The sequence below is a fragment of the Dromiciops gliroides genome, chromosome 5 (assembly GCF_019393635.1).
Source record: "Dromiciops gliroides isolate mDroGli1 chromosome 5, mDroGli1.pri, whole genome shotgun sequence".
Taxonomy (NCBI): Eukaryota; Metazoa; Chordata; class Mammalia; order Microbiotheria; family Microbiotheriidae; genus Dromiciops; species Dromiciops gliroides.
This window is the reverse complement of record NC_057865.1, coordinates 116,553,812-116,567,278: the sequence shown is the minus strand read 5'-3', so window position 1 is coordinate 116,567,278 and position 13,467 is coordinate 116,553,812. Positions and strand designations below refer to the sequence as shown.

General features: G+C 43.0%; 1 protein-coding gene across 1 annotated transcript in view; it reads right to left on the bottom strand.

The window, feature by feature from the left end:
- The window catches only part of UBE2H (ubiquitin conjugating enzyme E2 H), a 131,666-nt gene extending 127,016 nt beyond the window's left edge, over positions 1-4,650 (bottom strand). The window contains exon 1 of the mRNA XM_043965162.1: positions 4,457-4,650. Within this exon, the coding sequence (XP_043821097.1) occupies positions 4,457-4,509 (53 nt within the window). The 5' untranslated portion in view covers positions 4,510-4,650. The remainder of the gene's footprint in view (positions 1-4,456) is intronic.
- Between the last annotated feature and the right edge of the window lie 8,817 nt (positions 4,651-13,467).

Sequence of the window (13,467 nt, the reverse complement as noted above, 5' to 3'; positions counted from 1 at the left end):
CCTAACATAGTAGGTGTTTGATACATACTGGTTCCTTCCTTTTATTAATTTGGAGTTCCTTGTACCAATGAAGTAAGAGATCCAGTTGGGGAGGAAACAGTACATTAGGTCCCATCAAGTTTTCATTGTGGCCATATTAATGAATTTGCTACTCCACAACACCAGCAGTCCCTTTTGTGAAAGGAATTTGAAGCTTGGCAAGGGAAGTTAAATGTCTACTATGCTTTGATTATGCTGCCTATGCATAGAGTCAGCTAAATATATTTCAAGACGTGTATTCTGCTTAAGTTGCTGTATTCCCTCTGGAAGAGAAAAGAACCTGCTCTCAAAACTGCCACCAAAATTTCATCTCTAATCACTGTTAGCTATGCCAACAGAAACGCAACATGAATTCCTTCATAAAGCCCCTCAAACTACTACAGAAAAAGGCTCTAGCTCTGCAGTCAAAGGACTGGAGTTCAAATAATGCTTTGATTTTTACTGTCTGTGGGACAAGTCACTTGACCTCCCTGGGCCCCAGATTCCAGTCTATAAAATGAAGGAGGCTAGATTTGATGGCCTCTGGGGTCCCTTCCTGTTCTAGAACCACTATAATCTGTTAACTCAAAGTTTCTGAATATATTCATGTACTTAAGTACAAATACTGTGACATCAGATGTCCACTTATCAATTCCTTACAAGTATTCTTTATTCTGGTGACTCTACTTTCCACTTCTGATTTTCCTGTGTTTTAAGTTTTTTCCAAGTCTTTCCCTAAGCTCCCCCAGCCCCCTCCTCTTTTGTATACAAACACACTCTGGTCACACTCCATCAGCTGTTTGGGCAGCTCCGCCCACTGCTCAGTTTCCGGGTAGTAACAGAACAGCCAATGAGCCAAAGGGAGCTGTGCCTGCGGCCTTTCGCCTGCAGACGCTTCCCCAAAACAAGCAGCTCCGGCATTTAGCTGGGGCCTCAGGTTCACAGATAAAAGGATCAGAAAGACCGTGCAACAGGGTGAGACAGTGAAAAAACCCCTACGGTCAAGGGACCGATGTGTAATTTGAGTAGTTTGTTCCTCCACCAGGGGAAAATTAACAGGTTATTCCTTGAGGGCAAATCGTAGGTTAGGTACAGAAGAGCCCCAGTTCTCGTATAATCTAAATAATCAGATAGGTTTAAAACTGAAATTTAAAAAGCAACCACACTCCGGTTCTGACCCAGAAAAGGCTCCACTGGGCCAACTGGATGGATAAAGCGCCCTTCACACACCCAAGGCACTCTAGTGGGCGAAGGCAAGTGCTGCTGGGACTAGGACAACATCCCCATGGTGTTAAAAAGCAATTTAAATCAGTTTTAAACTCCAGAAGAAGGCTTGCACAACGACCAGGAGAGAAACAATGAATGAGTCAGAGTTTCAGAACATAATCACCCAGCAAATTATTTCAGTGCATCGGTGCAAAACACTCACTCCCCAAATAACTTAGAAGTCAGATCTCCTACCAACCCAGTCACAAAAGAAAGATCTCTTGACTCCAACTAACAAACAGGCCACGTCTCTGATCAACCTGTCTGAGCCGTGGAAAGCAGGGGCATGAGTTACACGTCTATCCTGTGCTCTCCCTACCCCCACGCCCTGTTACTTTAGTACTATATATGTTCCCTGCCAGGCTGTAAATCCTGGTGGCATAATTATGCCCAGGAGACATCCAAAAATGGGCTGAAACAAGAGATTGCAAAGAAAATGGTAGTAAGCACAAACCCAAGAAATCAAAGGCCAGTGTGGGTAACAAGCAAGTACATTCCTTCAGACCTATTTTTTCCACTTCCTCACTCACTGTGTCATTTTCAACACCCTCTCTTTCCTTTCCACATAATTTAACTTATTTTAGTACTGGGCTTATTTTATTTCAGCTAAATATATGAATATATTATCTAAATTCAAAAAGTGATGGCTTAGTTCGGGCCTACTGATCTCATTTAATCCGAGGAAGGAGGCCACAAAACACACAAAAAGACCAGGAAGACCTACAAAGGTATCTGAAAAACATGAACTTCTCAATCATGTTTATGCTAGGAGGAAAAAACAAACATGTAGCAAAGACAACCCCTGGCTTTTAAATCCCCAGAATGTTAGACTACTATACAAGAGACCAGTGATTAAAAAGCACCTCTGTTTCTTTTGTCAGAAAAGAGTGAAGGTGGGGAAAGAACAGGAAGCTGATGTATCTTTGTCTTTCTTCATCTAAAAATAAGCTATGAAATAAAGCCAGTTAGAAAAGAAAAAAAAAATACCTTGCCCTTCTTTGTCTGTATCACCTCTCCTTCTCAGATGCCCCTACCCCTAAATGCGGTAATCATTCTAGATGCCACAACTACTAAATGAACAAAAGGAGCAGTCTTGGGAAGGGCTCAGGTCAAGTTGGGCCTCACCCCTTATTCTCAACCTTTAAAAAACACACATGTGTATATTTTAAGAATATGACATTGTTTAAAAAAAAAGTTCTTCCCCCCCCCCACCTTCTAAATTAAAGACTAGCTGAAAATTTGCATTGGTCTGACAGTAACACTAAATCCAGGATAAAAATAACTCAGGTTCTGCCACAATCAGTGTCATTTCCTATTTTCTAAACAAGACTAAAATCTGAAGCAGCTTTGTCTAAACACACACATAACCACTGTTACAAGTTTTGCTACAGCCTTATGAAAAGCCCCCAACACAACTGCTACCATCCATTACACACACTCAACCTTATATCAGGAACAATACATAAAACAGTATCTTGGTTTACCTTTTCCCTAGAAACAATTTTACTCCTATGCCTTTCTTTGTCTTTTCTCACCCAGCCCCCCACCCCCAAAAAATAAAAACTCAGGCCCAAACTTCAATATCTCCAGCAGCTAATTCCTTGCAAGTTCTCCAGGGTGGGGTAGAAGTAGGGGAAGCCACCTTAGAGTTCCTGAAAACATTATGAATAATCTCTGGATCTGACAAACATCTACCCATCCCCCACCTACAAACCAATATTTTTAATACTACTTTAAAACTCAGGCAAGTTTTTTAACTGAATATTCAGTGGTATTACCCACCCTTTACAAAAAGGATAAATCAGCCAATCAAAAATAGTAAAGAATAAATAAATATATGGAGGAATTCTTCAGGAGAATCCAGCCTAACTACTTGTTATATAAACAAAACCCTGCAACAGGGGGAAGTGGAGGAGAGGTGGGGAGGGGAGGGAAAGAAGGTAAACTGGACTTTTCAACTGCATTTTACCCCCATTTCCCCCAAGGGACTAGTTGTTCTGGTTGCTTGGCTCATTTCCTCCATCTCCCCACACCCTCTAAATCACCCTTTAAAAAACAACAACAACAACAAAACCCTGGATTTGGCCCGGGAACCTTCGGGAATCTCTCCGGCTGAAGTCATTAAGTAAATAATAATAACCAACCAGCACTACAAAAGCCCTGTCTGCAGTGCTCTTCTCAAATACAATCTAATCTCTCCAATGTCACCCCCATAATATAGATTCAAGTGTATTGGAGGGTGTAGAGAAAGGTATTATTTGAGAAGGGGCAGGTATTCCCCAAAACTCTAATCTCACGCTGTTGAGGGGTTTCCCGGTAGTGAGGAGTGGGTTATTTTGGGAAAGTGCTCTCCAGTCTCTCTTCTCAGTGTCACATATATTTGCAGAGGAGGGTGCTTGGCTACAGCCACAGAGGTCCCTCTCTTTACAGTTCTTAGTGACATAAGGTATGCTTTGTCAGAGGCAGGCAGCAAAGTGGGGTTCTCCCAGACAGCAAAGCTAAAACCAAGAAGGGGTACCTGACAAGTATATAAAGGTTATTTTTAATTGGGGGGGGGGGAAGAGTTACAGGACCCTGGATAGAATTTAGTATTGCTTGCCTCTTCCTACTAATATAGCAAAGAACTGGGAATGAAGAAGGAAAGGGGTTCTTTGGTTTCCCCAGCTTACAAATATTCTGGGTAGAGATTGGGGGGCACTTCGCTGAAAAGAGAAAGGAACCATCCTGGGATATCCCCACCTTTGATCCCTAAATTATACAGCTGAGAGAAGACCCGTAGGGTGGGTTTAAGTAGCTGGGCGAAATAAGCAAAAAGCCCATCAGCCCCAGAAGGAAAGGCCGGTCTTTGGGGGTTTAAAAACTGTAGGAGTGAGGTCATAGATATGGAGGGGGTGCAGGAGAAGGGGAGCAACGCGTATCCGGAGGGGTTGCAGTTAATGGAGGCGATGAAAGGGATTGGGAGGTGCTGAGAAGGAGCCCCGGGTACGGGGGGAGGGGGAGGGGAGTCATGGAAGGGGGGGGAAGTGCCCCAGGGCCCTGGTGGGGTCCCGGGGAGGAAGGCCGGGGGAGGGGAAGGGGGGTCAGTAGGCGTCACCACCCCACGTCTCCCGGACCACTACACACAGACACACACGCAGACACCCCCCCACACACACACGGCCACGAAGGATACAGCTTGACCACGTCCGTGTCCATCCGCCTCTTGCCCGGGCTGGGGGATGACATGGTGTCGCCGCCGCCGCCGCTGCCTCCCCGTCGCCTGCGCCGCCGCCGCCTCTTCCCTTCCTAGGCCCGTCTGTCACGGGCCCCGGGCCCCGGCGCTGTGGAGCCCGCGGCCGGCCCGGCTCCTCCTGTGGGGGCGGCGACACCCCGAGGTCCGGTCGGCCGCCGCCGCCGCCTCTTCCTCCTCCCCCCGGGAGGGGAGGCGGGGGGAGACACCAGGCACCGTCCGGCTGGGGGGCTGGGGGGCGCCCCGAGCTTCCCGGCTCTGTGTCTCTCGGGTTTTCGGCTCCGCAGCTGCTGCCCCGGCCCTGGCTCCGGTCCCGCTCCCGGCTCCGGCTCTCCGCGCAGCGCCGCGCTGCTCCGCACTCCGCTCCGCTTCCCCCCTCCCTCTCTGGCTCGCTCTCTCGCTGCCTCCGCCACCAGCGGCGACTCCAGCTCCGGCGGCTGCTTCTCTACCGAAGCCTCGCTCTGAGCGCCGTGACGTCACCTCTCAGTGACGTCACCTGAGGGGCGGGGCCCCGGCTCAGCCGCCGAAGGAGGGTCGCCGCGACGGCGCGCAATTTCCTGGAGGCTTCTGGGAGTTGTAGTTTCGTTTTTCCCAGCCTTCACCTCCACTTCCACGGGCCTTTTCCTCCTCCTTTTCCTCCTCCTCCTCCTCCTCACCCTTCCAACCACTCCTGTCGTCATCAACTTAACAACAACAATAATAATTAATTATAATGACAACGCTAATGATAGCTTTAGTTTTTATTTGGTTGTCTATTTTGAAGAGTTGAGAATGCTTCATACGTAGTCTGCTTGTTAATTATCAGGGCACCATAAGGAGCAGTAATTTGGGGTTAATCTCTCTTGGAAGTAGGCCAGTGGGACAATCACTTATTATAATAATAAGAAGAAGAATATCTAATATTTAATACTGCTTTAAGATTTGCAAAGTGATAGATTTGTGTATGTGTGTTACATATATGCGTGTGTAAGTGAAATACATATGGACTATATGTAGATATGCAAATTCGCATGTATGTAAATATCTCATTTGCCTTGCCCTGAAATAAAAAGGGATGTCACAGCAATAGGCTGTCTACATTCTGCTCCTACTTTAAAAAGTTACTCGTTTGGGGTAGCTAGGTGGCACAATGGATAAAGCACCAGCCCTGGATTCAGGAGGACCTGAGTAAAAATCCGGCTTCAGACACTTAACACTTAACTAGCTGTGTGACCCTGGGCAAGTCACTTAACCCCAATTGCCTCCCCCCCCCAAAAAAAAATCATTAGTTTTGCAATAGTGATAATATTCAACAAAGGTTTGATAAACACCTTTTCCAATCCCCTTTTGTCTTCCTTCTGCTGGTTATCTCCAATTTATCCTGTATCTATATCTTGTTTGGACATAGTTGTTTTCATGCTGTCTCCTCCATTCCACTGTGTGCTCCTTGAAAGCCAGGACTGTCTTTTGACTTTCTTTGTACTCCCTTCACTTAGCAGCACAGTCTCTGACACACTTGATAGCTTAATAAATGTTTATTGACATCCAGCTAAAAGCATGCAAGCCAGCACCTAACTGGAGATCTGTTGCTTCTCCTTAATTAACACATGTATAGTTCTTTTCATCTCCAGCTGGCCTTGTCCATCTTTGCCAAGTCTGAAGAAACAAGTGCTACATTATTCTTTGGTCAAGCCAAACTGACTTTTTAAAGTTCCTTATATGTGAGATTTCATTTCCCATAATGCCTTTGCACAAACTGTGCCCATGACTAGAACATACATTCTCCTCACTACTGTCTCTTACAGTTCAAACTTCAAAGTTCAGCACAAAAGTCACCTCCTACATAGGATCTTTCCGGATCTTCCAGTTGCTAAGGTCTCCCTCCCCCCCCCCAAAAAAAGATTACCTTGTATTTATTTTGTATACATTTCACACAAACATTTTTATATACCTATATATGTATGTTGTGTCCTCCTTTAGAATGTAAGTTCCTTGAAGGCAGGGATGCTTTCATTCTAGGCTTTGTATCTCTAGCATCTGCAACAGTGGCATAATCAATCAAAAAACATCTATAAAATGTGTGATAAATGCTAGGGATACAAAAAAATAGCAAAATCCCTGCCTTCAAGGAGTTTACATTCTAATCCAGGAGACAACATGTACATAAAAAGGTATATACAAGATACTTACAAAGTAGATACAAGGTAGCCTGAAAGGGAAAAGCAGCATAAGCTAGGAGGCCCAAGAAAGACCACTGAAGAAGACATTTGAATTGTCATGAAGGAAGCCATCCTTTCAAATATTGAACACCTCTATAACTTGCACCCCTGTCATCCCTTTTCCCATCTATACATTCCCATTTCCTTCAACCAAACTTCTATGACATGCTTTCAAGCACTTTTGTCATCCTGGCTGCCCTACTCAAGACACTGATTACAGCTGATTAATGTCTGCCCCCCCCCATTTCCATTACAACCCCACCCCCATCCCATCCTGAATCATAAACCTCCTTACAGGTCTTGCCTCCACACCCTGCTCCTCCAATTCATCCTTGATGCTGCTGCCAGAAGACTCATCTTTCTTAACCTATAGACCTGGATATGTTACAGTTGTAAAATTCTTCAGTAACAAAATTCAAACTTTGTATAAGTCTCTGCCTGGAAGAGTCACTCAAACTGGTGGCCCCACTATCCTTCCAGCCTCATCTCACGCCCTCCACATTCCGGTCAAATTGGATAACTCTCTGCCTCTGAGCACAAACTATGCTGTCATACCTCTGTTACCTTAGCTCAAGCCCTTCCCTAAACCTGGAAATCTCTCCTTCCCTATATTTACCTGATTACCTGCTTCCCATCCTTTAAAGTACATCACTAACACCACCTTATTCAAAAAGCTTTCCCCAGTCCTCCCAGTTAATAATAGTCTTCCCCCTAAGATTTCATATAGCACTTTGCTTTGCAACTCTCTAATTCACTTATATAATATTGTGTACTAGAGTTATCCATCCATGCTGGTGTCTTCTCCTCCCTGAAGGATACATTCCTTGAAAGCAATGACTTGTCAATCAATAAACAAGCATTTATTAAGTTCTTGTGTGGTGGGCACTGGGCTAGGGGTTGGAGATATAAAGACAAAAATAAAACCAGTCTCTGTCCTCAAGGAACTTACATTCTTTTGGGGAGTACATGTGTATACACATGTGCATATAAATGTATAGAAGCACATACAAAACATATGCAACATAACCCTGGGAAGGATGCATACTAACAGCTGGGAGGATCAAGAAAGGCCTCATGCAGAAGGTGATGATGCTTAACCTGAGTCTTGAAGGAAGGCAGTGATTCCTAAAAATAGAAGGGTGAGAAGGGTGTGCATTTTACCCATGTCGGTATAGTCAGATATAGTCAGTATAAGCAGAGATAGTCAGTATAAAAGGGTGGAGATGAGAGGTTGTACATGGTGTGTAAGAAAGAGGGAGAGAACCAGTTTGACCAGACCACAGAGTCCGTGGAGAAGAATAAGAGATAAGACTGATGGGGCAGCTAGGTAGCACAGTGGATAAAGCACCAGCCCTTGATTCAGGAGGACCTGAGTTCAAATCCAGCCTCAGATACTTGACACTTACTAGCTGTGTGACCCTGGGCAAGTCACTGAATCCCAATTGCCTCACTAACAAAACAAAAAAAAAGAAAAGTTGATCTCATTTTTCATGAGTCGGACTAGCCTAGTAGGCTACCTAGGACTAAACCCAGTCTCCCTGAGGCAAGAGCCTAGCCCCCTAGTAGGAAAAGATAAGGATTTTACATCTGTTATATTATTATTTTATTTGTTGTATTTACTGAGCACAGCACTAAAAACTGATTGTAGAAGGAGGAAGAGGGACTCTTGAGGTTTTCAGAACAGATTAGGAAATTACTGTTTGCTCTTTAATCCCATCCCCAACCCTGACCTTTAGCCTACAATATGGGCCGCTGTCACCCAGCAGTTGACCATGCATACTCCTTCCCTCCCATACTAATAGAGGTTGGCTCTCTCAACTTCTCTCAACAGGAATAAACTGTTATTTTTAAATACCCTTAATCAAAGCTGTAGCTAGCATGGGGCAACCTATGATTTTCCCCAAGGTACCAGTATCTAGGACAGCATACTTCCTTCCTGGGTGAATATATTTCCTCCTTGAGGCAAGCACTACTGCCCATAGTACATACTACAGTACATACTACATACATACATACATACATAGTACATACTACATACATAGTACATACTACAGCCTACCCTACCGCATAGCACAATCACTCAGGCCTCCTTCTCTAAAGTCCCATTGCTATGTTCATGGTATTCCAGGTTCTACCTTTCCCCAAAAGTCCGTAGGGATACATACAACACTAGTATGGTTAGACTGTGCTCTGTACATGCCACTCCCTACTCCCCAAACTCAATTTGCCTGAGGCACGAGAATGCTTAGTTATGATTTTTACCTTAACAATATTCACAGAAAACCACTCTCAATAGACATATATCCCAATGAAGGGATTTGTCTCCCCATCTTTGAAAAGCTTGTTAGGAGACAAGAATGGAGTAGAGAAGTGTGATCCCAGCTAAACCACTTCATTGAGATTCAGGTGGGATTTGATGCTTATCTTTTTTTTTTTTTTTTTTTAGTGAGGCAATTGGGGTTAAGTGACTTGCCTAGGGTCACACAGCTAGTAAGTGTTAAGTGTCTGAGGCCGGATTTGAACTCGGGTACTCCTGACTCCAGGGCCGGTGCTCTATCCACTGTGCCATCTAGCTGCCCCTGATGCTTATCTTGTTCAATAAATGAACTTTGTTGTGTCGTGGGAGGATTATGGGCCCCGTCACCCCAACAATTCTCTGGGGGGTTCAAGGAACTTTTTCCTTGAAACCTCAGGGGTTTTCCCTTGAAATCAAGTAGGCCTCTCCTTGAACACAATCAAGGACACACACACACACACACACACACACACACGCATGCACCTAACGGAGATAAGCAGCACAGATCGAACTGAGCATGCTCCAGAACCATCACCCTACATTCCAGTCATCCTAAGCATCTGGATGAAGTAATCCAGGAGAAGACCCCCTGGAACCGCCCATCAGCAGACTGCTTAGACCCATCAGGACAAAGTTGACACCCACCACCAGATCTCTCACGAGGGATTCTTCCTACCCCAGCGCAACTCGGGAAGACCCCCAGCCCCTCACGCAATAAGAGACTCTTACCCACCCCCATCTAAACCCTATAAAATGGCACCCCACAAGTTAGCCGGGGAGGAAAGCGTTTTGTTCTGGCAAAACCTTCCTCCCGGCCGGTTTCTCTTGTACCCCAATAAACCTGTTCTCTTATTCCTGATTAGGTCTTGTGAGAGAGTGTAATTCTTTACAGAGGAATCCTAAGGACCCATGTGCTTTCTCCTATCGGTTTCTCCCCCGTATCAGTTGTATTACAGAACTCTGCCTCAGTTCCCCTTTTCTAGCTTAAAAGGGTGGAAGAATTAATCTATTCAAAATACAGTTAGCTCCTAGGTTGACAAGCCCTGTTAAATGAGTGCCCCTCAGAAACAAAGATTCCATTTCAAACAAAACTTGATCAGGTTAACAATTAACAAATCCATAGGAAGAAAGGATCTCCAGACACATAATTTAAAAGTGCCCTAGAAGGGAGAGAAGAGGGAAAAAAGAGTGTTACCTATTTCATCCCTTTATGATAGATTTCCCCTTATAAAAACATAAAAATATCCATTGTCTCTTAATCCTGTCAAGGGTTATTCTATGAGGTAAATTTTAAGGTAATTAATTATCCTCTTTATATGACAGGGGAAACTGACCCTACTGAGAGAGGTTAAGTGACAGGACCACTATCAGACAACTACTAAATGCCAGAGACTGGTTTCTGACCCAGATCTTTCCATTATAGCACGCTGCCTCACCCTTGACCTAAGAACAACAAATTTCAGGGAAAATCCAAGCTCCAAGCTAGTAATGATTTCCATGTAGAAGTCCTTAGCTCTTCACCTTAATCTTGTGAATAATAAAACTAAGAGGAAGAGAACTTCTATATTACCACAACTGTTCACCTATCTCTAGTTCTGTTCCTGGAAAATGGTGGAGAGTCATGGGGGAGTAATTGTGGTTCAAAATCACGTGGGAAGTCTCTTGCTCTGATGATAAATGATGATAATAGTAATAGTAATAATAATAAAAGCATTTTATTATTTTCTAGTTACATGTAGAAATAGTTTTTTTTTTTTTTGGTGTGGGACAATGAGGGTTAAGTGACTTGAAGATTTCTAGTTCCAAATTTTTCTCCCTCCCTCTCTCTAAGACAATAGGTTACATATGTACAATCACATTAAACATATTTCTGTATTAGTCATGTTTGAAAGAAGAATCATAACAAAAGAGAAAAACCTCAAAAGACAAAAACAAAAAAAGTAAAAACAGTATGGTTCAATGTACATCTAGATTTCACAGTTCTTTTTTCTGGATGTGGAGAGCATTTTCCATCATGAGTCCCTTGGAATTATCTTGGATCATTTTATTGCTGAGAAGAGTTAAGTCTGTCACAGTTGATCATCATACAATGCTGTTGATACTATGTATAATGTTCTCCTGGTTCTGCTCATTTCACTCAGCATCAGTTAATGTAAGTCTTCCCAGGTTTTTCTGAAATCTGCCTGCTCATCGTTTCTTACAGCACAATATAATTACATTACATTCATAAACCACAACTTATTTAGCCATTCTCCAATTGATGGGAAATTTTAGCCCTTGTAAGGGGCTAAAATTCTAGCTAGGCTGTCTAAAAATCTAATGAGTAGTCGTCAATAAATTAGAAGCTTTAGTAAGAGTTTAGACTTTTAAGTATTTATTAAGGAGCATAAGAATTTGGTGAAGAGAGAGAGAAAGAGGCCTAGATTCAGCTATCTATCTCAGGGAGTCTGTGTCTCCTGCTTCACTCCCCACGAGGTCCTGGTGAAAGAGAGAGAGCCTCGCCCCTTCTTTGTCCCACAAGCCTCCTGTCTAAACCGGAAACATCAAATGTCACTTCCTGATGCCAAGGAACTGACCTTCCAAGCTACATGGCTTGCCCTCAGATGCCTTCTCCTCATGGCAGAGCTTTCCTACAGTATCTCTCCAGCAGGGGACGTCATTCCAATTGTCACACCCTCCATTTCCAATTCTTTGCCACCACAAAAAGAGCAGCTATAAATATTTTCCCTTTTTTATGATCTTTTTGGGATAAAGACCTAATAGTGGTATTTCTGGGTCAAAGGGTATACACAGTTTTATAGCCCTTTGGGCACAGTTCCAAATTGCTCTCCAGAATGGTTGGATTAGTTCATAGCTCCACCAACAATGCATTAGCATTTCAATTTTTCCACAGCTTCTCCAACATTTATTATTTTCCTTTTTTGCCATATTAGCCAATCTGATAGGTTTGAGGTGGTACCTCAGAGCTGTTTTAATTTGCATTTCTCTAATCAGTAGTGATTTAGAGCATTTTTTTTCCATATGGCAATAGATAGCTTTGATTTCTTCATCTGAAAACTGCCTGTTCATATCCTTTGACCATTTCTCAATTGGGGAATGACTTGCATTCTTATAAATTTAATTTAATTTCCTATATATTTTAGAAATGAGGTCTTTACCAGAAATACTGGCTACAAAAATTATTCTGCTTCCCTACTAATTTTGGATGCATTGCTTCTGTTTTGTGGGAAATGTGCCGCCACCCCCCCCCCTTCAAAGTTGATTGGAGTTATCTGGGGAACAATCACAGGTGACTTACTGTCTGGGAAGTGAATTCAGGTTTGGCTGGGAATAGAATCAGGTGCTCAAGATGCTAATATCCACAGACTGGGTTTGGGCCTTTCCTAGCCTGGGAAAAATGTCTGCATCTCTTCCCCATGAAACAAAATCACATGATTAGGGAAAACCTAAACTGGTCATGTGGCCATGTGGGGGAGGAGTTTGAAGGGCTGTCCCTGTGTCAATTTGCTACGCTGCATTCTGATTGGCCAGTTTTTGGCGCCAGTGTTTAGCTCACAGATTGTAACTGGGGAAGAAGGGAGGGGCCAGTCAAGTTAAGGGATAAAAAGGCTCAGGAACCTCCATTTTGCATACATTCCACTAGGGAATGGCCCATTCTCCCAAGAATGAAAAATATAAAGCTTTTTTTTTGAAACCTCTCCAATGCTGTGGTCCCAGAAATTTTTGAGTGGTATTTCTCACATGTTTGTACAAAAACTTTTCAATCTAGTGTAATCAAAATCATCCATTTTGCATTTCACAATATTCTCTATCTCTTGTTTGGTCATAAATTCTTCTCCTCTCCATAGATTTGAGATGTAAACTATTCATTCCTTTCCTAATTTACCTATGGCATCAACCTTTACATCTAAATCATGTACCCATTTTGTTATTATTTTTTCTAGCTCTATAAAATAATTTTTAGGTAGTCTGATTGGTATGGCACTGAATAAGTAAATTAATTTAGGTAACATTGTCATTTTTATCATATTAGCTCAGCCTATTCATGAGCAATTGATAGTCTTCCAATTGTTTAGATCTAATTTTATTTGTGTGAAAAGTGTTTTGTAATGGTGTTCATAGAATTCTTGGATATGTCTTGGCAGGTAGACTCCCAAATAAGAGTAATAGTAATAATAATAACTTACAGTTATATAGTGATTTAAGGTTTACAAACTTTTTTTCTCTCACAAGTCTATATTGCCCCCCTGGACACTAAGCAACCCCCAGAATATATAGAAAGAACAGGAAAAAAGGAAATTTTGAAAAAAAGTGAGGGGATGAATCTTAGAAATATCCACCCACATGTTCTATGCTTTCAAGGATTCTTTAATGCCTGAGAGATGACTATCTGGTAAAAGTAGTTTGGTGAGTACTAGTAAAAAATACCTTTATCTGCTACCTCTGAAGGCCATTTCTGT